The sequence below is a fragment of the Penicillium argentinense genome (genome assembly GCF_028826775.1).
Source record: "Penicillium argentinense strain IBT 30761 chromosome Unknown utg000004l_segment0_segment0, whole genome shotgun sequence".
NCBI classification, from domain to species: domain Eukaryota; kingdom Fungi; phylum Ascomycota; class Eurotiomycetes; order Eurotiales; family Aspergillaceae; genus Penicillium; species Penicillium argentinense.
The window spans coordinates 3,928,419-3,951,344 of NW_026622663.1; the positions used below are offsets into that span (position 1 = coordinate 3,928,419).

At 51.2% G+C, this 22,926-nt stretch overlaps 11 protein-coding genes across 11 annotated transcripts; 4 read left to right on the top strand and 7 right to left on the bottom strand.

Moving 5' to 3' along the window:
- Positions 1-745: 745 nt before the first annotated feature.
- N7532_004383 (DUF952 domain-containing protein) lies at positions 746-1,216 on the top strand (the record flags this gene model as incomplete). The annotated part of the gene is made up of 2 exons (XM_056616877.1): positions 746-1,036; positions 1,100-1,216. 2 exons carry the CDS (start codon positions 746-748, stop codon positions 1,214-1,216), a joined length of 408 nt encoding a protein of 135 aa, XP_056477234.1.
- Positions 1,217-1,438: 222 nt separating this feature from the next.
- Positions 1,439-2,689, bottom strand: N7532_004384 (oxidoreductase, short-chain dehydrogenase/reductase family; the record flags this gene model as incomplete). Its single annotated transcript, XM_056616878.1, has 7 exons — positions 1,439-1,476; positions 1,550-1,704; positions 1,757-1,900; positions 1,957-2,121; positions 2,184-2,384; positions 2,441-2,560; positions 2,619-2,689. 7 exons carry the CDS (start codon positions 2,687-2,689, stop codon positions 1,439-1,441), a joined length of 894 nt encoding a protein of 297 aa, XP_056477235.1.
- A 1,752-nt stretch (positions 2,690-4,441) lies between these two features.
- N7532_004385 (uncharacterized protein) lies at positions 4,442-5,764 on the top strand (the record flags this gene model as incomplete). Its single annotated transcript, XM_056616879.1, has 1 exon — positions 4,442-5,764. One exon carries the CDS (start codon positions 4,442-4,444, stop codon positions 5,762-5,764), a length of 1,323 nt encoding a protein of 440 aa, XP_056477236.1.
- A 382-nt stretch (positions 5,765-6,146) lies between these two features.
- N7532_004386 (GPI anchored serine-threonine rich family protein) lies at positions 6,147-6,791 on the bottom strand (the record flags this gene model as incomplete). Its single annotated transcript, XM_056616880.1, has 2 exons — positions 6,147-6,493; positions 6,569-6,791. 2 exons carry the CDS (start codon positions 6,789-6,791, stop codon positions 6,147-6,149), a joined length of 570 nt encoding a protein of 189 aa, XP_056477237.1.
- Positions 6,792-7,413: 622 nt separating this feature from the next.
- N7532_004387 (sugar porter family MFS transporter) lies at positions 7,414-9,213 on the bottom strand (the record flags this gene model as incomplete). Its single annotated transcript, XM_056616881.1, has 4 exons — positions 7,414-7,648; positions 7,706-7,845; positions 7,920-8,277; positions 8,342-9,213. The coding sequence occupies 4 exons, from the start codon at positions 9,211-9,213 to the stop codon at positions 7,414-7,416; spliced, it is 1,605 nt and encodes a 534-aa protein (XP_056477238.1).
- A 1,088-nt stretch (positions 9,214-10,301) lies between these two features.
- Positions 10,302-13,524, bottom strand: N7532_004388 (uncharacterized protein; the record flags this gene model as incomplete). Its single annotated transcript, XM_056616882.1, has 6 exons — positions 10,302-11,849; positions 11,953-12,476; positions 12,577-12,592; positions 12,681-12,942; positions 13,122-13,175; positions 13,238-13,524. The coding sequence occupies 6 exons, from the start codon at positions 13,522-13,524 to the stop codon at positions 10,302-10,304; spliced, it is 2,691 nt and encodes an 896-aa protein (XP_056477239.1).
- Positions 13,525-13,958: 434 nt separating this feature from the next.
- Positions 13,959-15,764, top strand: N7532_004389 (uncharacterized protein; the record flags this gene model as incomplete). The annotated part of the gene is made up of 4 exons (XM_056616883.1): positions 13,959-14,216; positions 14,326-14,820; positions 14,889-15,565; positions 15,623-15,764. 4 exons carry the CDS (start codon positions 13,959-13,961, stop codon positions 15,762-15,764), a joined length of 1,572 nt encoding a protein of 523 aa, XP_056477240.1.
- A 1,355-nt stretch (positions 15,765-17,119) lies between these two features.
- Positions 17,120-18,244, bottom strand: N7532_004390 (fumarylacetoacetate hydrolase family protein; the record flags this gene model as incomplete). Its single annotated transcript, XM_056616884.1, has 5 exons — positions 17,120-17,324; positions 17,379-17,475; positions 17,535-17,850; positions 17,927-18,168; positions 18,217-18,244. 5 exons carry the CDS (start codon positions 18,242-18,244, stop codon positions 17,120-17,122), a joined length of 888 nt encoding a protein of 295 aa, XP_056477241.1.
- Positions 18,245-18,438: 194 nt separating this feature from the next.
- N7532_004391 (uncharacterized protein) lies at positions 18,439-18,937 on the top strand (the record flags this gene model as incomplete). The annotated part of the gene is made up of 3 exons (XM_056616885.1): positions 18,439-18,571; positions 18,638-18,687; positions 18,764-18,937. 3 exons carry the CDS (start codon positions 18,439-18,441, stop codon positions 18,935-18,937), a joined length of 357 nt encoding a protein of 118 aa, XP_056477242.1.
- A 431-nt stretch (positions 18,938-19,368) lies between these two features.
- On the bottom strand, positions 19,369-19,716 carry N7532_004392 (uncharacterized protein; the record flags this gene model as incomplete). The annotated part of the gene is made up of 1 exon (XM_056616886.1): positions 19,369-19,716. The coding sequence occupies one exon, from the start codon at positions 19,714-19,716 to the stop codon at positions 19,369-19,371; it is 348 nt and encodes a 115-aa protein (XP_056477243.1).
- A 663-nt stretch (positions 19,717-20,379) lies between these two features.
- Positions 20,380-22,410, bottom strand: N7532_004393 (uncharacterized protein; the record flags this gene model as incomplete). Its single annotated transcript, XM_056616887.1, has 7 exons — positions 20,380-20,753; positions 20,813-21,397; positions 21,452-21,744; positions 21,796-21,815; positions 21,870-21,999; positions 22,047-22,236; positions 22,407-22,410. The coding sequence occupies 7 exons, from the start codon at positions 22,408-22,410 to the stop codon at positions 20,380-20,382; spliced, it is 1,596 nt and encodes a 531-aa protein (XP_056477244.1).
- Positions 22,411-22,926: the final 516 nt, after the last annotated feature.

The following is a 22,926-nucleotide window of genomic DNA, read 5'->3' on the forward strand; positions in this document are numbered from 1 at the left end:
CATCCCCATCGAGACTCGTGGATTTCGGTCAGGAAGCGTGTGCCAGGTTGTTTCATCGCATTTCATTTACATTGGAGGTGCTTCGAAGATAAGCGCATCGAATCTGCGGTTATGCCGCTGCTTCGGAGTTGGTGGGACAAGATAGGGACCGTCTTGGCAATCGTAGCCAAGATCGATTCGGCAGGTCTGGGAGGGTCTGCAAATGTCGTGGTAGCCCCGCGCAACCGTCACATTTGCTCAGTTGGGCTGTCACTCACACCGCGTTTTCTTCTCTGGCTTGCGGAAATTGCCAATAAAATGGATGCAGAGTTGATGTAGTACTCAATTGCTATTCTATGTAGGTTTTTGTGGTATTATGTCTTTAAGATGATGCCCAGGTGGAAATCGATTGTCGATGGAGCCAGATCTTAAGGCCCACAATATATATCGACAATCAACATTTACTACAATTAGCAGCAATAATCAAACAAACCACGTTCCCAGTGAAGTAGCCATATGGCAGCTACACTAATTAACCAATAATCAAAACTCCCAAGGAACCCATCAAGCGAAACTGACTCAGTTTGTTGACTCCGAAAGTCTCGACGACCGCGACCCCGCCCGCCGTGCGTGACTCAAGCGGCCGAACCGGTAAACCCCGCCTGTTTGGCGATTCACCATCCATGACATCCATAAACCCACCAGCAGGCCCCTCTTGGTTCATCTCTCACCCACTGGACACTGGACTCTTCAGGCCTCCTCCATCATGACGACGCTGAATACCCAGCCCCTCTACATCTACAAGATCGTCCCCTCCTCCGCTGGGGTGCGGGAGCCGCTGCCCGAGCGACTGCCCGTCAGCGAGTTGGATCAGAACTCGGGCTTCGTTCACCTATCGATGGCTCATCAGGTCCCCAATACATTGAAAATGTTTTTCAAGAATGAGCCTTTGGTGTATATCCTGCGCATCCAGTACGCCACAGTCATGTCGGATATCCGATGGGAATCCCCGGATGGCAAGGTCTGTGGTCCACGACCGGATGAAGGATTGTTTCCGGTGAGTATTTTTGCTTCTCTCAATGCTTCTTCAAGATAAAGAATTACGCTAAATTATGCCAAGCATCTCTACAATGGCCTAAAATTGGGCCGGGATGAGGTGGAGAGCATTGCGATTTGGCAAAACGACGGCGGATGGGAAAAAGCACTGGAAGGGGCCAAGCCCTGGCTTGTATACTGACTTCAGGATAGTGTTTGATAGGTATTAACGTAGTCCTCTGCATTATAAATTGAATGATCGGCTTAACTACACGACATTCGACGTGTAAGAGTGGAAAAATGGAACTGGAATTCTGCGAAGACACTTGGATAGATAAATGCACATTGCGAACGGCTTGCGAGCGGGACCAGCTTCCCGAGGTCGCGCGTCAAAGAATGGCGCCACCACACGCCTCTCTTACAATTAGTCGCCGAGTGCGTAACAATGTAAAACCTGTCCGTCTGTTCATAGGGTCATCGTATGAAATTAGCTCTATTCGATATTAATAACAATTCCGGGCCACCAGGTACTCACAATAAAGTGAGGCATCTGCACTGGCCAGGAAGACAAAGCTGGTTGCAACTTCGCTGGGCTCCCCTGGTCGACCGAGCCCTACTTTGCTCCCCCAGCCTTCCATTGATTGGGCATCCCGGGTATCTGCTTGGATAGGAGTGTAAATAGCACCGGGACTATATCTCAGAGCGTTAGCTGTCTCCACAATTCATTGGAAGCGCAACTTACGCCACGGCATTCACCCGAATTCCCTTCGGAATGAGGTACTTGGCCAGCGACCTGGTGAAGCCTATAATTGCCCCTTTGGTTGCAGAGTAGTCTATCATGGTTCCAGATCCCCGAAAAGTCACAATGGACGACGTGTTGAGAATGCTATCGGAATTAGTATCCGGTGATTTGGCTTTTCATGCCAAGAGCGCGCAACGTACGAATCTCCACACGACATATGGGGGAGTGCGTATTTGGCCATCGTAATCATCTGGATGATGTTGGATCTGAAAATATCTTCGGTCTTGTCTAGATCGATATCCTCGAATTTCTGGGTTATATACTGCTTCGATGCATTGTTGACAAGGACATTGAGTGCACCGAATCTACAAAGAAATGAGAATATGAGCTTCTTGGCAATGGTGTGAAACAGGTACTCTGGACTCACCTCTTGACATGTTCCTCGATTGATGAATGGCAGAAATTGCGATCTCTTAGATCGCCCGGTATGAGGAGGCATTGTCTGCCTTCCCCCTCGATCATCCTTTTGGTAAACTCGGCGTCCTCCTGCTCCTTCGGCAAGTAGACAATGCTGATATCTGACCCCTCTCTCGCCATCAATACTGCGACTGATCGGCCAATCCCAGAACTATGATTCTCGAATTAAACCCGCACTTGGAAAAGTGTGGATGTAGAGATACCTACTCTCCTCCAGTGATGAGTACTTTCTTGTCTGTCAACTTGCCTGAGCCAGTGTACTCGATGAATTCCCCTTCATGCTCTAGCTTGGATGATTCGCTAGCAAACGCCATCCTGCTTTCTAAACTGGACAAACGGTTAGCACAGATGACGCCAAGCTAAGCCCAAAAAAAGAACACTTTACCCCGGTTTGTTTTGGGTCTGTGCAGACTCTGGAACTTTGAACACCCCATGCTCGCCCATTGAAGACGACATTGTGAATGCCTTGCAAGTATATTCAGATCGAAGAAAATGCGAACTTTGACAGGGGTTCAGAATTAAATGAGCTGGCTCAATTCCGGAAGGAAAAAAAATAGTACGCTTGAATAGTTTTCCGTATAATCATTTTGTCGTCATGGTGCTGTCAAGTCCACGGGTTATGGTACCGGGGCGGCTGTCAGGAGTAAGACCTACTAGCTGCCCGCGGGGTTTAAGCAATCTGCCACTGTTTAGAAGTGAATTTTTATTGCCATTGCATGAATTTTTTAGCCGACTAAAATTTTAATGTTATTCGGTTTGGAGATTGATGCTTCCACACCCCCTTTGTCTCAGACCACGTCCCCGCCATCGCTTCGCTCAGATAATACAGCACTAGAACCTTGAACAAACAACGTGCCAGTTCCGACGCAGAATACCCAGCCGAATATGGTCTTGATAACCATCAAATTGAATGCTCAGTTACCTACGTGACCAGCTTTCTGGATAGCTATTCTAGGGAGCGATGCGCTATACAAAATAAATGGGATGGGGCCAGAATAATTCTTCCCTATAGAGCAGAAAGCTCATTTATCGTCTCGCATGGCCAGGACACCTAAGCCGAAGCACTCGCAGATACAACTCGCAGATACCTAAAAAGTCAGGGAGGGGGTGTGTTCTGAGGCAGAAGAGGTGTGGCTGTATCGATTCCCTTCTTCTTTTGGGGGTTGGATGGGGCGACCACAGCTCTGACTGAGCGTGTCTCAATGCAGAACGGTCGGAGGCCGAGCAGAGACGAGGGGCTTCGCAGGCGCTGGCCTCTGACTCTGGCAGATAACTTGCGCGGCGAAGCTGGTGCCCGGTGGTATTCAAGGCAATACAAATAGCCCCGATTTGGGGTCCCGCCAAGTCGTCAAAAGGACCGCTATCAAATGTGAAAGGAGGGTTTACTGATGGGATTGGCACAGTTCCTGAGCCGCCTGCCTTTTAGAGTGTTGCTCTAGGGGCCGGCCCTTGAGTCAATCGGCGCCATGACCAAGTGGATAATGCGCTTGCGCAGAATCCGCGACCCGGCCGCTCGCAGTGTCACCACCGCCAGTCACTGGAGCGCGCAAGCGGCTCCTGTGAGGCTAGCAGAAATGACGATTCGTCCTCATCTTATTTGTGCAGGCTTGGGGCGAACCCATATCCACCCATCAGCCCTTTCGGGACGTTGTAGTCTCGTAGAGCGATTGATTCGGGCTCATGTAGGTCCCACGAAGCTGGACGTTGTCTTCCTTTCTCTGCCTCCAAACCTTTTCTGGCACCTTCACCAATCCAACAACAATCATTAAACCCTTCCTCGCAAGGCACTGGCAAAGGCTGGTGCCATAATGTGTCCTACGGACGGGCCCGTGCTAAGGTAGCAGCTCAGATCAATTTTAGATCGTGTCGACATGCGTTAGTCTGCTCCTGCCTGTGTTGGACCATCGATATCAGCCATCCTGCCTGCTCTCGTGGGAGTGCAGCCAGCTCTCAGCTGCGTCGTTGCAGAGCCTCGGTGGTTACACAGACGGGGCCTCTTAGATGCGCTGAATCAGCACCATTCACAAGCCTGAAGGTAGGTGCTTTCCAGTTTGGGAAGCCCATGGACCGTGCGCGGCATTCAAGCGTGCCTGAGGTTCCTCCGGCTGGGGTACCTGCCCCATTTGCACTGGCGGACATGGCAGTCGTGCTTCCTCCCCTTCTCAACCCCACGAATTTTGGAATTCTGCTGCTCGAGTTCCGTCGAGCATGTGGCTTACTCTCATCCCCTCTCAGAGCGATCCCGGAATCTCCAATGAGCGTGCAGCCCATAACGAATTGCACACGGGACTGCCCCCTCGTCCGCAGTCTGAGCCATCGCCTCGGTCCTCATTGATGAACAGGTCTCGCAGGGAACTTCCACCACTGGTTGCATTAGCCAGAGTGCGTCCAGCCATGCCCACTCCCCTGCCAACACCGTCCGGGACGTACGACCTGGAGACGATGCGACAATGGCTGCAAGCGAAAGCTGAAGAAGATCGCCGTGCCCAAGAAGAAGAGAAGACGCGCCAGGAATCATTGCGGCTTGAACAGCGCAAAGTCGAGCAGAACATTTTACAGGAATCTCTTCGCGGGGGCATTACCCCAACTACGATCCCCTCGATTTTTGCTGCTATGGGAAGAGCCGGCAATCCAGGTTTCACAACGGATATGTCACTGCAATATACGCCTCAGCAATCTCAAAATTTGCCTTATCCAACGCAGTCACGTTGGCCTTTTCCCGGACCAGGCCAACCAGCAGGGCCATCCACAACTCTTCCCCCACTCACTCAGACATTCGACCCTCAGAAAGATGCTCGCGTTGCTGCCCCTGCCCCTGTTTATCACAATAATCAACATTTGTCTGCGAGCAGGGCGAATACTCCATCGCATATACCCGAGAATGGCGGTACGTCGGTCCTCCCTGCGAACACCACAGCCCATTCGCCACTGCCGCCGCCAGCAACGAATCCACGCTCTCAGGCAGCTACACCAGCGTATATGCAAAACAGAGATAGCCCAGGGACGAGCCAGCCTGCTTCCGCACGGCAAATCCCACGGCCCCGTGGGCCATCCAACCCAATATCATTCCACCACTGGGTCCCCCCGGGCCAAGCGCAGAGCCAGCCGCAAGGTCAACTAGAAGGTCAGCCACAAGGTCAGCCACAGGGCAATGATGCACCATGTAAGATAACCGAACCAGATGAAAAGAAAGATACTCCAGCGGAGGTTGACGCTGGGAAATATATCCAGAGCTCCCCTGGCCGCAAACGAAAGTCCGAGTCGACTCACCGTGCTAGTGCTTCGCCATTCCTTCGCCACCCACGTCTAAATCGCTTACACTTACACGAGACGAGGGTCCAACGAAGTCAGAGTGGTCTTGGTGGTGGCTCCCCCAATATTACGACAAGAGATTATCGGTTGCATAGAAATTTTGCAGAAAATCCCGAAAAATCACAGACCCAACCAAATGAGAGAGGAGAAGGTGCCGTGCCGACTCAAATTTCAGAACAAGATACGCCAGAAAATGCTTCGAGCGCAATCGATCATTGAATGGCGCCGAACAGAAGCAGTCGTTTACTCGCAACCATCATTCGAATACAGCAAAGAACCGATTCTTCACGGGATGCACTTTATATTGACGAGGAGGCCCACAAGCACTGGAATATTCACCATTGGATCAATTCAAGGGATCTCACCCTATTTTTATCAGAAACAACGACAGAATGTATCAATAAGAGCAGCGCTCCATGATCTATTTATTTGTGATCATAGAGAAGCTTTTCTACGTTCTCTAATGGACGAATAACGCGAACACAGAATAATACTCATTGTTACCAAATGCACTCTAAAAATGTTCACCATGAGGTATAAAAAGATGAGGAATCGTAAAAGACCTTTCGCACGAGTTTGAGAGCAAGTATAGCTAGAGTGTTCAGAGAACCCAAACGCCGATTATCGCAGCACCAACAAAAGCCAAGGGAGCCGGTACAACGGATGTAGCTGCAACGTCTCCAGAAGATGAGGTCGAAGAGGTCGGCGAGTCTGTCGCAGAGGTAGAGGCAGACGTAGTCGACGATGCACTCGGCGTCAAAGTAGGGAGCCCACTCGACCCCGTCGCGTTCGTTGAGGCCAAAGAGCCACCTTCAATCTTGAAGGGGGGAGAGTAACTGAAAGTATTGGCATTGTCGATAGATCCAATCTTGATATAGTATGTCTCTTCGTGAGACAGCAGAGTGCTAACATTCCATTTGAAGTGACCCTTGCGATTACTTGTGTCGGCTATTGCGAGGAGTTAGCTGATGGCCCCAAGTATGCGACAAACACACAAGATATGTTGGGACAGGAATTACTCACTGCTAATACACGCCACGAATTCTGTGTTTTCGGTGCTGTTGCCACTCTCGAGCAGAAGGTTCACTGAGTCGGTGTCGGTGGATGATTCGGTATTCCACTTGATAGTGTAGGACTTGCCGGCTGTGAGGGTTTCACCCTTTGTCGGTTTGGTGATGGGGTCGAATTTGGCTGCCAGACATAGTGATGAAATGCCAACGAAGGCAGCGTAATATTGAAATCGCATTTTCTGTAGTGGGAAGATAAAAGGACTTTGAATAGTGGAATTATTTTCTTTTGATTGGGATTACCAATTAATAAATTCTTCGTCATTTGAGAATCCCTGCTAGGTCAAGGCGTTCTCTGCTTCAACCAACACCGAAGCGTTGAGGCTCAAATGTGCACGGACTGGCGCCTGCAGTATGCTTAGTGACACTATGTGATGGCATCTACGCTAGCGTAGGGCACGATTTATCTGGACATAGAATCCCCACAAAGCTTTACTGTTTCTGCGCAAAGTAGGGAGTCCGGTTGGGGGCGATGCCTCTCCATCTGCACCCAGACAAGCTAGCCCCCACAATATGGGGACCTTACCTGCATGGCCCCCGGGGCCATCAAAGGCGTATTTTAAAGTACCTTCCATTGCTAGCTTAGTGTATAAGTACCCACAGGGCTCAATCTCAAGCGAAATATGCTAATCCAGGGCATTCCTACATTGAAACGATGAGCCCATGGGAGTTGGAACGAGGACGGTTGTTTGGAATTATGGAGTAGAACGCACGCAAGACTTGTGACATTATGAACCGGTAGATGGGAATGAAATCTACTCCCCACTAAAAAGCCCCCAACGCTTAGAAAAATCCTCTCCATCAAGCGGGGCTAGCGGCAGCGCCCGCTTTCTCAGGCAGGGTGGCTGAGGCTGAGTGCAGGCCGTCGTGGTGTTGGCGATCGACCACATCTTTGGCGTGCAGGCCTTTATCCCGAACTTCTTCAATCAGACCATCCAAATTAGAGTGACCGGGCTTAGTATGCCAAGGCTTGGGACCACCATCACTGAAAAGCTCCTCCACCTCTTCGATCGTCTTTCCGCAGGTCTCGGGATAGCTGAAGTTTAGAGTCAACAAAAGGGAGTCTGGATACCATAAGGATAGCGATACTTACGTGAAGAACACTTGCACGGCAGCGGCAACGCAGAGGATTCCGAAAACGATGAATAGTTTCCAAGTAATATTTGCAAAGCCCGGAGGAACGAAGAGACCCAGTGCGAAGTTGAAAAGCCAATTTCCGACAGCTGCAATACTCTGTTGATTTGATCAGTCTCTAGGCTTCATCTGATGACAAGCCGACAAGCAGAGAAGGTTGAAAAAGAGCTTACCATCCCAATAGCCCGAGTTTCCAGAGACCAGACCTCTGCAGCATACACCCAGGCGACGGGCGCAAGTGTCAGGGCGTATATTATGATGAGCAAATAACAGAAAGCAATCACCGTATGAGCTTTCGGGCCTTTTACTCGGATCAAGACATTGAGGTTGTTGTCAACACCGTCTGGAACATATTCCCCTGCTGAGAGTACCCCCCCAACGACGAAATGACACAAAGCCATGCCAATCGCCCCATACATGAGCAACGTGCGACGACCCGTTTTATCGATGAAGAAGAACATGATCGAGGTGAAGATGATGAATAGAGCGTACTGGATGCCGGATGAAATGAGCAGAATATTACCAGTCATGCTAAAAGGTAGCGAAGATTAGCATTGCAAGGGCTGAATTTGGAATCGGAGGGTGGTTGACTCACTTGGCCATTTGGAAGACATAGACAACGTAGTATGTCATGACATTGGCTCCTGACATTTGCTGCCATGCCTGGACAGTGAATCCAGCCATGGTACGACGCCACATTCCATTGTAAAAGAACTTGCGCCAGCCAGGAGCAGCAGATCGCTCTGCTGCCAGAACCGTAGTGATTTCCTCCCATTCGGCCACAACCAGGGGATCATCCACGTTACCCCCTGCTTGAATGCGAGCCAGTGTTGTGATAGCCTCCTCGGTTCGATCGACCTTGGCCAGCCAGCGAGGAGATTCAGGCAGGAAAGGCAATCCGATCATCAAGATCACACAGGGGACAAACTGCAGGCCCCAGGCAAGTCGGAAAGAAGGAGGACCTGGAATAAACGAGCAGCCGTAGCCGATGAAAAACATGATGAAGATACCCCACTCGATGGCCAGTTGCTGAATCACAATGATCGACCCTCGTTTCTCCTTCTTCGTGATCTCAGCCAGATATACGGGGACCTGGGAAGATGTGATTCCAACGCAGATCCCATTCAAAACGCGACCTGCCATCAGGGAGCCAAAGCTATTGACACCAGCCTGGACGGCAGTTCCAATCAGCCACCAGAAGCCAGCGAAGAAGATCGAGTCGCGACGACCGATCTTGTCGGAGACGGGTCCGGCCATGAGTGATCCGATCACGGATCCAGCTGCCAGAGCAGAGTTGATAGCGCCCTGCCGGACGCCATGGGGGTTGTCAAAATAGTCGATATACTGGCTTGTGCCGATTATGGCTGACATGGAGGAGATGTCAAAGCCAAACAGCATGCCGCCGACGGTTGCAATGATTGCAACGAAGTAGGTGTTGTACACCTTGGGAAAGGTGGGGAGCTTCATATTGAGGCGCAGAGACTGGCCACAGTCCAGTTAACAAAGCAAGATGGCAATCGTGATATAATGGATTTTGAGGCGATACCTAAAGAATTAGGATATGGACCCCACAGCTCTGTGAGCCTCTACCAGCACGCGCCGGCCCACATCGTCCCTTTATAGCGTACATCCCCAGAACTTCCCCAGAAAATCCCGGATCGAAGAAAACGGACGACTAGCCGAAACTTGACCCAGGAATATAGGCATGAAATTGATGGTTGCGAGACCTCATTGGACACAACTCACGGCCGGGGCCGCTCAAAAGCTACACATGGTGATGAGAACCTGACCCCAAGCAACTTGGCACTCGACATGCCACTCACGAGGAGGCGCCGAGCCTTTTAAACCTTCGCCGGGCTCCGACAGCATGATAGAATGCCGTAAATAGGATGGCTGGGTTCGACCCCACCGGAGTTTGGCCATTTATGGAAATAGCCTAGGCGGGGAGCAACGCGATGGGAGTATCTTGAGTTTGATGCCGCAAACTGCTATACTACGTGTGTCATTGTATGCAGGCCCCTATACCTGATTGAGTATGGCTCCAGAAATGCATGACTGTGGGATGAATGTCCAAATCAAGATGTAATAACTTCGACTTTCATCAGTGAAGTTGGTTCTTGTCGATCTCTGGATCAAGACCGGGAATATGACTGTCATGTCTGTGTATGAATCATTTCATAAAATAAAAACACAGACGTCTCGAATTTCACAGTGATACAGAGTACTCGTGGTTGGTGGGAAATCTGGAGAGTCTCCGGGGGGGAGAGAGAGAGAGAGAGAGCTGTCTTGGTCTCGAAGGATAAGCTGAACACGCCAAGTGACCGGGATGTATGTAATCACTGGCGGGGAGGTCAAGAGGCTGCGCCCTGCTTGGCGAAATATAAGATGCAAAAAGAACACTGCTTGCAGGTTGCCCCCAATTTCAAACTCATAATCATGTCCATATCTCGTCATGTGCAAAAAATACGTCCGACGCCTGGTGTCTCGCCGTGCAACATAATAACACTCCCTACTAGTACACCGAATATGAATACAAAAGAGCCCAGCTCGATTCTTCAATGGCAGTGACAGAGCTGAATCCACTGCGCAACAATGTCCTCCATATCATGAGCAATTCCCCACTGAGAGGAGAGACAACGGAAAAGCTTCTGTATCGAGTTGAGCTCGTACAGGAGATTTCGAACGGCCCCTCCAATCGACGCCTGGGAGTTCGTATGCTCGGATTCGACAAAGCGACGAGTCTCCGACCCGGATGGCGGTCGCATATCGTCATGATCAATGTTGAGGTCCGAATGGGAGAGTAATGCATCTTGCCAGACGATTGTTCGAGGGAGATGAATGGTCGCTGCACCGGCAAGTGAAAGGACCACATAGATTGTGGCTGCCGCGAACAGTGAGCTGGGCATATGGACCACATGAGCGCGTCCCCGAGGAAGCTGCTCGATGATATCTTGTATGGCAACCGCGTGGAGCACTGCGCGACGAGCATCTTCGCTGTTGGCCCACTTGATCAGGTCGAATCCGGTTCGAATATCTCGGCCGCCTCCAGACACATGCTGAGAGATATTGTAGCGAGAGCAGACATGGCGAGAAAGCACAGTGGAGTTGACCATTGTGTCTAAACAAACGGTATGCCACCGGAGCAAGATCTCCAACCGCTCTGCAGCTGAGAAATGGATGCTCATTGAAATGGTTTCATGGACCTGGGCAAGAGCTCGACGAACATCAGAGCGACCAGGCACCCCAACAGCCAGTTCATGATCGTTGCAATCGGAGATCAAAGACTGGAGGCCCTCGAGTACAACCCGAAGTCCAAAAGCGGAGAACTGATACTCCAAGGGACGGAAGTTCCCGACCGGCGGGAAGAGCGAGCGGAAGATGACCAGGAATGAGGATTGATCTGGAGTCTGAGAATGCATGTGCGCGAGCCAGTCATCGGGATTGCTAGCATCGAAAGCGGCTTCGCTGCTGGGCAGACTCAAGGGATTCGAGACATGTCGAGCCGAAGCTCCATCCCCCGACATTTGAGCGACGAGCCCATCTAGCACGTAGTATGCTAGCAGAGCACGTTGTTGAATCTCACGAGCAGACCAAATCCGCCATTGATGCTCTTTCTCAGCAGCCGTAGAATCGGCAGATGGTAGATTCTCCATTGAATAAGGCGCGCTATCGTACATGCCGCAGTGGCGCGCCCAGAAAAACACAAGCGGACGGAAAATTTGGCTTGTCGTTCGAACTGCTCGGTTCTTGGACAACGCTCCATATACCTGACTCAAGAGAGCTGTGACCATGAGTTGGACCCCCTTGCAGCCATCGTATGGACCATGGTGTGTGATCAGAGACTGCCAGGAGGTGGCCACAGCAGTGTGTGCAAGTCGCCAGAGTGCTTCGCCCTTCGCGACCGAGTCCTTCGGGCCTAGATACAAAGATCCAATCGCAATGGCATTTAACAGCAGAGGATAGGTGCATTCGCGGAATACAAAAGTCGCCCGGTGCAGAATAGGGAATGTTGGAATGAAGCGGACGAAGAACATGTGAAGACATTCGTCAAGGAAGACGGATGTAATGGAAGTGGCCTTGACGGCAGCCGTTACACTCGATGACTAGAAGAGAGATTGTCAGACAATGCCTTTCCACAGCCATCTCCATTTTTCAAGCCTTTCTGGCTCCGGGGGAATTATCTAATAACACAGCGAACCGACATACCGAACTGGTTACCATCTCCGTCACGTCACGCACGGCTTGATGTCCTTCCCCGGATGGGATCGCTCCAACTGACGAGCTTCGGTCGTCAAACGAATTGGGAGACCCAAAATTCATGCCATTGACATCCTGTATAACAGGCGGAAAGGGCAATGTACCCAAGGGCATCTGCCATTGATCCGTTGTGTCGGAGGACATCAGACTCTGGAATAGATTTTCCGAGTCCGGCCAGATGAGGGCAAAGTCCAGATCAGAGGCAACATTTTGCATGCCCGCATGCTGACTCGATTGAGACTCATCCCATGAGTGACTGGTGGCCGACGTTGAGGCCGGGGGTGCAGTAGATGTGCTACCCGTGTCCCATGAGGCCATCGAGTCCAAGGACGCAGATGGAGGCGCTGAGACGGACGGTGAGCCATGCTTGGCGTTCACGTCCCGCTGGTGTAGCTTTTCATGGCGGGTAAGAGCATCCTGTCGGGCAAACGGCCGACAGCACTCTTTGCAGACATATGGTTTGGCCCCGGTATCTGCAGCATTTCCGGTAAGCCGACGGATTCAATCAGAATTGACGGAAGAAATTAAATAGAATTTCTGCAGAGGATTCTTCCCGATAAGAAAGTAACTTACGGCAGCGTTCATGTCTCTGCAATGGTAGTCATGGAAATTAGTATATGGCGTGCCTTGGCGCAAGGAGCTGCCCCTCAAAATCGTGGAGACGTGGAGAGACTCACTCTGAGATGTTCAGCCTTGGTGAATCCTTTCTGGCACACGCGACACACCAACTTCTTGATGCTTGCAGAGGGCGACGATGCGACCATGATCTCCATTGACACCATTCCCCTTTGATGTGAAGGGGGTGTTGCCAGTAAGAAGTGGGAATGGGAGAGGAGAGAAGAGGAAGGAGTGTGGAGAGGCAGGAGGATTGTGGGGTGTGGCACTTTCCTTTTCCACTTTGCCTCGTGCATCCTCCGCTGCAGCTTGTCCTGCGACACTCTGACCAACGAGCATCACGGATTGCCCGAGCTAGCCAGATAATCAATTGTTGAGAAGGCACCGGCTGACGAATCCCTTAATTTGTGGTTGTTGCAGAAGCCCGAGCCGGCGTGGCCTTAAGGTCCTACGGTGTGTGGCTCGAAGGACCAATCTTGGTACTGGGACTTGGCTCTGCGTACCCCTGCCATGCAGCCACCCAGACGCAGAGCCACAATGCTTGTGTGAAACGGTTCCTATTTGCTGTGTCCTAGTACAGGCGATCGACGCTCTACGGTATGTTTGGCGTCTTCGGTACCGATACATAGGGTTTCCCCCCCGGGGGCACGGCTCTTCTCCCCGGCCGAAACGCCAACCAGCGCCATTGCCATGGCCAGCGAGGGTCTCATGGACCTCGGAATCAGCCATACAGAGACGAGGATATTGTAACAGTCCGACGAAATCTGGAGAAGGGGAGGCGAACGACGGGGAAGGGACCCAGTGGCACAGTGTTCGGTACTTGGAGACGGGCGAGGGTGCCGCGATGGCAGCGAGGATACCAGATCGGCTAGCCGTGCTCAAGTGCCAGGATGGGTCGTGGCTCATCCGGAACGGGGATGCTACTGGGGCGGATAACAGTCGAGGGCCGCAACTCGGCCACGGTGACTCGTCGGGGCCGGCGTGGGCCGTGGAGACTCTCCGCATTTCTCTCCAGGCGAGCCGACCAGCCCGGCAAAGAACACTCTGTACCCCGACATCTGCGATGCCCTGATGCCAGTGGGTCTTGTGAGCACTCACCTCGCTCTTCGGCACCGCCAAGCCCGCCGGTCATAGTTTTCGCCTTTGCCCAATTGACTGTACAGAGACTATCTAGTCCACGTCCTGAAACCCCCCTGGCATCCCTCAGACCCTGTAGTCCTCTTTCCATTCCAATTGATCCGTTCGACACCACTTGACCTCTCCTAACCTCGAGAACAAAAGGGAGGTTCCCTTCCAAGCATTGTGCTTGATCTTCTCTCTGGCCTACGGGCATCCCCGTCATGACATCCGTTGAGTTACAACCCTCGTCTTCTCGCTCGGCCGAACAGACCAAGCAGATTGAGAAGAACGAAGGCTCCAAAGCCGATATTGACCTCGTTGAGAGCACCGGGGGCCAGGCGGCCACCTACGGCGAGTCCGTAGCGGCTCGTCTGCCCAAAGCCCATCGCGACTATCTGCTTGAGCGCCATGGCACCCTTGAACTCGATCCGATTCCAGGCATGGGCCCGGCAGACCCGTACAACTGGCCTGAATGGAAGGTGAGCATCCTTTGACCCCCTGGATTATCGGCAATCGAAAGGAGAGACGGGAAGGAGAGAGAAGGAGGAAGAATGATGGAGGACGAAATGCTGATGCTCGGTATTGTAGAAAATGACCAATCTGATCCTGGTGGCTTTTCACGCTTGTATGGGTACATTTACCGCCGCAGCCATCATCCCGGCCTATTCAGACATCGCCCAGGAACTCGGCGTGGGCCTGCAGAATGCCAGTTATTTGACCTCGTTGCAAATTGCCATCCTGGGAGGCGCCCCTTTGTTCTGGAAGCCGCTGTCCAACCGCTTCGGCCGTCGCCCCATCTTCCTCTTGTCTCTCATCTGCAGTCTAGTGTGCAACATTGGCTGTGCCAAAAGCACCAGCTATGCATCAGTTGCCGCCTGTCGGGCTCTAGTAGCCTTTTTTATCTCCCCTGCTTCTGCTATCGGTAGTGCTGTGGTGATGGAAACCACATTTAAGAAAGACCGCGCCCGCTACATGGGTGTGTGGACGCTGATGATAACACTGGGTGTGCCAATCGGTCCGTTCTTGTTTGGTTTCGTCACCTACCGTGCTGGGTATCAGTGGATTTACTGGATCCTCGCTATGGTAAGTTCTCTCCGGGGTGAATAAGACTTGTGTTGGTGCGTCTTGCTGACCATATGCGACCGGGACAGATCAACGGTGGTCAGTTCATCCTATATCTCTTCCTCGGCCCGGAAACCCGCTATGTGGGTAGTGGTATCGGCCGTCCAGAGGCAAACTGGAGGGTGGAGTACCTGTCAATCCGTCGAATTGATCCCACTCCTTTTACATGGTGGGAATTTGTCCGGCCTCTGACCATGGCTCGTCACATGTCCATCCTCATCCCCACCTGCGCGTATGCCATGGTCTTCCTGTTCGGTAGTATCCTTGCGACCGTCGAGGTCCCTCAATTGCTGCAGGAGAAGTTCGAGTTGAATGCTGAGCAGCTGGGTCTTCAGTTCCTGGGTGTCATTATTGGTTCCGTCATCGGCGAGCAGATGGGTGGTATCCTGTCCGATTTTTGGATGAGTCGACGCGCACGTCGTCTCGACCGCAAGCCTGAGCCAGAGTTCCGATTGTGGTTGAGCTACTTCGGATTCGCCCTGACCATCATTGGCATCATTGTCTTTTTGGTCTGCACGCAAGAGTCACCGGCCGGCCACTGGAACGTGACGCCCATCATCGGCACAGCCATTGGCGCTGTCGGCAACCAGCTGGTGACCACCGTGATGATCACCTATGCCATAGACTGCTACCCCCAGGAGGCCGCCAGCATTGGTGTGTTTGTCACCTTTGTGCGCCAGATCTGGGGGTTCATCGGCCCATTCTGGTGAGTATTCCTCAGCCCCACGTTTGCGATATCCCTATAGCTAACAACTTCTCCCAGGTTCTCCCCCATGTTCGAGAACGTCGGCATAGCACCGAGCGCTGGTATCGGCTCGGCGATGGTCGTTGCCGTTAGTGTCATTCCGACTATCATTCTGCATAAGCGGGCGAAGGTCTGGCGTCGGAACGAAGTCGAGAAGTAACGGTGACCTTTATTCGTTTGTCGTTCTAGCTTCAACTCGCATCGATGTTCGATTGTTTTGTTTTGTCGATTGTTATGGATAGAATTGGGTATAAAAGAGCCGGGATTTGGGAGGATGGAACGTGGTATCTCAAAGAGATTGCCTGAGACTGTATATACGTGTGAGCGAACCAATTTATTATGTTTCAAGAACAGCCATAACACTTGTGAAAAAGTTAGATATCGATGTGAGCGGAGCAATTGGCCAGAGCTTTTGCTCAATTGAAGGGGGATGGGTGCGTCGATGCATGCACCGCCAGGGTATGCATGCGGTATATCAAGCACTCCCAAGTTGACTGATAGCTGAAAAGACTGAATTGGCAGTAAGTAGAAGTTGGATTCGAAAGAATCAATACGAGGTGAAGAGTTTTGAAAAAATAAAAAGCAATCAAAAAGAATCAGCTTAAGGCTCGGCTTAAATGAACAGCCGCAGCCCATCCTTTAAGGATCCAGTCCGACCGGGACAGCTCGGTGCCACAACCCGATAAAATGCCGTAACACAGGAGCAGTCCATCGGGCCATTATGCACCTCGTGGGTCCATCATGGCTCTTCTAGGCTAAATTTTAGGGGTGGTGCGATTTTTACGGCTTTTCGCACGGGTTGCACCGACGTCGCTTAGGGTGATTTGGTGCTTTGATGGCCCCTGGGCTACATTTGAGGTAGTTCTTGGCATGTTTGCGGGTAGATTCACGGCATGCCGAGTTTTCGGGTTTTTCCCTACAGATGTACAAGCATTATTTGAATTTGAGCATTCTCTTGTCGTTCATTCCTATTCTTTTCGATATGCTATGAGTACGAACATAAGAACACCGAATACTATAGAATTTTATCATGATATGTCTCGACTGGCCCTGTTCCTGAGCTCTTGGTGTTGGATAAAGCGAGGCGCCAAGGACAAAGTCTGCATGACGGGAAATATCTGACCCGCCAGGGAAAAGATTATATCCCACGTAGCGATTTGATTGGCCCACAGCCCTGATACCTTGCCCATGTTGATTATGGGTATTTCAATTGAACGTGTCCTTCAAAATCAAGATATTATCCCCTGCAAATAAGGCTTCACCGTCTCGTGATAGGCAAGATTGCAAGTGCGTGCAGTCAGAACAATGGTGGCGTGCGGATATTGGGCGATGTGATCTGCGCTCGGACATGCCACTTTCGGACGAATCAGGCTCGACAATTAAGATTTGACAGCTGCAGGTTCAAAACAAAGTATTGTGATGTACTCGAAGTGATGTTTCAATGATCTATAGAAAGCACAGCTATTTACATTCTAGTAGCGATGTATTGGCTATATTCGTCGTTTCTGCATTCGTCTATTGGTTCTCAATTTTGTTGATGAGGGTTCCCACATGAGGTAGCAGCTCGACGGAGAACTCATCGCCGGCCTTGATGAACTCCTTTGGGCTCTTGGCCGCACCAACGCCGGGCGGGGTACCGGTCAAAATAATAGTACCGGCGGACAGGGTGGTGCCCTGGGAGAGGAAGCTGATCAGCTGCGGGACGCTGAAGATCAAGTCACTGTCGAGGTCAAGTTAGCTTCGTCCTGTGGCCATAATGTTTCAATTCACATACCTCAGAGGGCAGTCTTGCATCACACGACCGCTTTTGATACCACGGATGTGGAGCTTGCTAGCATCGGGGATCAGAGCAGCAGAAACCAAGGTGGGGCCTAGAAAGCTTGTCAGTGCCATTGAACATCATCTTGAATAACTTGCGATGAGCTCATACCAATAGGGCAGGCTCCATCAAACCCCTTGGAAAAGCACCATTGGCTCTGGTTCATCTGTGAAGTACGGCTGGAGACGTCATTGGCAGCTGTATAGCCCAGCACATAATCCAGAGCCTCGGACTCCGGCACATCCTTCGCGTCACGACCGATGACAATAACCATCTCTGATTCGTAGTCGCCGGTGTTGTCCTGCTGGGTAAGCTTGGGCAGCACCGTGGGCGCGGGCCAGGGATCAGCCAGTGCAGTCGAGGGCTTCATGAAGAGGGTCGGCACATCGGGAATAGCGAGAGACATCTCCTTCGCATGCGAAACATACTGTTCAAGCACGTTAGTTTTTATGTCGCGTTGTATTCTTGCGCATTCATACGCATAAGCGACGAATGATACTCACGTTCAACCCAATGCAGCGGATGGACCCGACTTCGGTCTGCGCCAGCGGAGACAGCAGTCGCGCAATGGTCTCGGTCGCGCCGCCAGTAAGCTGACCAGGGCTCAGGACAGAAGATCCCGAGAATGGACGCACCGAGACTTCTTTGCCCTGATACACGGCCAGTCCCACGTCGAGCTGCGGATCGACAGGCTCGCCGATGAGAACCTTGGCGGGATTCGACTTCGGCACAAAGCGCACCAGACCTAGCTCAATTAGCTGCGATCGCAACGCGCATCAAAAATTGGACTCACGCGAAAAGGTGGATGCGATCTTGGACATCTTGCGAGTTGTGAGTTGGAGAGAGTGAGGGGGAAGGGCGCGTTCTTAAGATCGGCGGAGTATTTCTACCCCGGCCACCCACCCCCACACGATTGTGGGGAGTGGCGACGAAACCGGCGCGCGACTTTTAAAAAGCCCCGCGATGTCGCAGGCCAGTTACTTCTTTGTATTTTTCCCTCCCACATACACTCATTATGACTGCTCCGAAGGGCCCCTTCCACCTCGTTACTGTCAACACCGCCCCCGAGCGCGCAAAGCGTCTCATCGGTCGTGTTGCTGAGACGCTGAAGGACCGGTACACCATCATCCACGTCGATAACTGCGAAAGTATGTCCTGGAATAGCAATCGGTAATTGATCCCACAAGAGCAATTGAATGCTAACGACCGCGCAGATATCGGCCAGGTCGAATCCAAGGTCAAGGAGCACATGCCCGAGGTTTTGGTAGGTGCCAACTCGGGATATCCGAGACGCATCCGAGAATGAACCATTCAGAACGAAAATGTTGACCTGTCACTAGTTCAGTGCCTCGATGTGGACCGATGAGGAGGCCAAGAAGATCCACGACATCGCCCGCTCAGTTAACCCCAACATCAAGCTGCACGCCATTCCCACCGGTCTCCAGGTCGAGCGCGGCCCTGATGCCATTGTCGAGTATCTCGTCGAGAAGGTGCCGCCTCTGCTGGAGAGCTAAACGGAGAGACTGAATATAGATATGAATGTATATACTTTATGAAATACCACACCGCATGTTCTGAGCCGAAAATTGGAATATGAATCGGGAATTCCGGCTAATTGCGTACATGGAGTGACTTGGAGAAGCAACTCACCAAGCTGTCCCACCCCCGCGCCCCACAACCGAAATCCGGGTAAGGGTATGATTTAAACAGTGCTCTGTCAGACCCAGTGGACATCTATTCGGGCCTCGGCCGCATTTCTATTAATGGACCGATGCGAAATAGCGTCTCTAGAATTGAGAATGCATGGCAGCTCCACAGAAACCATGATCTACTGACCTACTCTAAACATCCTTAAGCTGTGCGATATTCGTCCGGTATGTATGCGTCTGAAATTGTATTCCGCCGAGCAATGAGCCAGTCCAAAAATACAACAGATGTCAATAAATCATTTGAGCGAAAAGAAGCAGGTCATATGAAGAATAGTCGCCACGGAAGCCCCAACAACCATCCCTTGGTCTCCCTTGCCAGCTCCGATAGCCACGTCGAAAGCTTGAACTGCTGCTGCCGCGAGAAGAACCGAGGATGTCATGGGCCCCTGGAAGTAGAAAGGGAGGATTCCCGAAAGTATTCCCAGGGGTATAGCGCGAGCCGTGTACATGCGCTGGTAGTAGAGCTCCCCATCCGTCACCTTTTTCGAGCCTGACAGGGACGAGGGGTTGATCAGTGCGATGATACCCCCTGCGGTGGAAACGACAGAAGTCACCAGGTTGGGAATGAGCCAGAAGGTTTGCATGTTGACCCAAAGCCTGACCCTTGATGGGTTAGCAGTGGATTGGCGAGGAGTGCACTGGCAGATATGTCGGGTCCTGGCTCGAGCCAAGAAGGTCTGAAGGGCCCTACTGTTGATGAAGTCGCCTTACCAAGGGCTTGATTTGGATGGCGGAAGATGACTCTGGCTTGGCAAAAAGTCCACTTGAGGTGTGTTGTGTTTGCGGTCAAGGTTATCGCGAAGATGAGATGCAGCGGGTCAGCCGGATATGACCGCAGTGTTTCTGGCCCCTGCCCCGCTCTGGCTCGCCAGAACGTCAAACGACAGCCTCAGGAAAGTTATGCTAGCATGTAGTTATTAGTCAGCCCCGTCGGGAAAACCCCCAACCGGCGGGACATCGTAGAACAATCAACTTTCTTTCACACAGGCTACCACGTTACACCTTCGTTAGACCCTATGAGTTATGTTCTCATTGCAATTAAATCATTTCATAATGTGTACGCACAATATTTACTAGAAACTCTTGAAAGCACCTGGGATCTTTAACATGGGATGAAATCAATTTATTGCTCCTAATTTTGGAGTAACCCTATTTCCGTGAGGCCAATTATCGACAAAGCTATTCAACCTTCTACCACCCGAATTCCTATTTTTGCGTTAGTCATGCGTGATATACCCCATTTTGTATTAGCAACTTACTTCAGTATGCAAAGTAGTAGAAGGTCCTTTGTCATAGGTCTCCTTTGAAACGGTTTCTCGAATCGCTTTGATCATTTGAGCTGGGCCGCAGGCGCCCACACCAATGCGACTCTCTATACCACATTGAGAAATGCAATATGCGACGAGGTTCGGTATGTCCGGACGCCCTTTGCGGACACCAACTAGATGAATTGTCTGGCCCGTTATCCCTTCTTTGCTCTTCTCTAGGTCTCCAATCAATCCAGTTGAATCCAGGCTTGAGGAATCCGAGCCAGGATCATCTCTAGAGACATATACGAGAAAATTCACACGGGAGCTATCCTGCAGCTCCTGTAGCTCTTGCTCAAACCATCTGAGCGATTCTACATGACTGTTAGCAAGGACCCGCATCCGTTCCCATATGATAATCTGATCAACTCACCTGAATGTTTGACTGCCCAGATAAAATCAACAGTCTTGCTCACGTTAGCAGCGGCAGCGTCTCTGATCATATTCAAGGCAATCGAAATGGTGAATGTGGCGCCGCTTCCACCAGCAATCAAGATAACCCGATCAAAATTCATGAAATCGGGCACCTGGCCGTAGGGCCCGTCGACCGAACATCGAATAACCTTCCCCGGTTGTGCCTGTGCGGCCTTGTACAGAGACCGGGTGTACCCGTTATACTGCCGAATAAGAAATTCAGCAGGGTCGGCACTCACGAGAGTGAATGGGTGGGTCTCGAAAACGCGTATTGACGGCATCCATAGAAAAGCATGCGATCCTGGTGTACAGGGAAGACGGCGGTGAAGTTTCACTCGAACTGCCCCATCAGCCATCGGTGTGATAGTGGCATAATTTCCGAAGTAATTCCAGCATAGCTTGCCGAGCCGTAAGAGTCGATCGGCAAGCCACAAGCATGCCGTGAAGATTATAATAATCAATGTGGATGTAGCAAAGTCGGGTCGATGCATCCCGACCATGACGATGATAAGAAAAAACATCGAGATGTGAATGGCATAGAAAGCTGAAGAAAGAATTAGTGACAATGGTGACAATCATTCTTCCAAGTGAAGCACACCTTCATAATAGTTTCGGGCTAGCCATGTTATGGTTGAGAAACCAATGATCACCATGGCCAGTCCAGCAATTCCACCCGCAATGTTACTCGTCTCGCGCATGTTGTCAAGATCTCCAGAAAGCCCATATGAGCTCAGATATATACTAGCATGCAGCATTGTGGTCACAATGCAAGTGTAGCCTGCAGTCTTGTGCAGCGGACGCAATTTCTCGTAGGAGTGTCCGGATAGAGGCGCAAGGAGGGTATTCTTGAGGGCGAGGAACACTAGTAGAACGAAGTTTGCCACGGACATCCTGTACCAATTTAGCCTCAGTAGTATACATTGGTATTTGTGCAGTACATACCAGCCAAAACGTTTTGCAACCTATAGCCTAGTCAGCAATCCGTGAACAGTCGTAGGAAGTTCTGGGTAACCAACATATTTTAGATTTGTCAAGTCAACGTCAGTCAAAGCAAGAATGAGATTGACAGCCCAGTAGATGAGATACAATATCCACCTCTCCCGGTGCAGACCAAAGGTACTTTTGCTCAGAAATCGTGCTCCAGCGCTTCGAAGATCAATACTTGTCCTCGAACTTGCAAGAATAGTACTCACCGACGACGCTGCAATAGTTTCTGCATAAGTGGCCCATGGCTTCGCGACCCAAATCTCATATATGCTGCGTAATACCAGTAACAAGCAATGAATACCACCATGATTGCTCCGAAAGTAATCGCAAAGTATTTATTCCTCCCGATATTGGCAGCCAAACGGACTTCTTTAGAGCTCATTTTCGAGTCGGTTTCTCAAAAAAGAAAAGGGGTGAATATGGGAATTGAAATGAGTGTCTTGTCGCAATATATGCATGGCAGCCTTGAGACCAACCCCAGACTCAAAATCAAAGTGGCTGGCAACCTGGCATGGATTGCAGTTATCAATCAATCGGCTATATCAATCTCTTGGCGTCCCACCAACCCATGGCACGGTCTCTGATCCGGACCACTCACGGACCTTGGAAACAGGGCCTGAAATTTAAAAAATCGTGTTAATCAGATAGACCACGAGCCATTGACAGGCTACAAGATTCGGGAAAATTCCAATTTTGCAGTGCGGTGGAGAGCCAAGATGGGCGCCGGACCCGATCAGATAACAGACTAAGTTGGCACTAACCAACTTAGTTCCGCGTAGCGCGGGTGCAGAAGCTTGGTGAAGTCCCGTCGAACGGTGCATTTTCTACTTTGAGCCACCCTCTTTCCATTTTGGGTCAGTGGCCCGTACCTGCCTACGGTAGCCCGACTTTTGTTGAGGGTACCCACCCATGCCCCCCGGAGACCCTGCAGGGTGATCGAGAATTGACTCGCAAATGGAGTGGAGTGTGCGATACCACTGTGCTTGGTGGGGTTTCTCTGCGAAAATTCTCTCTGCTGCGCCTCGACGATCTCTACGATGACAGAAAGCCGTATTTGGGTGCCAGGGTACCTATAGTGTAATGCTT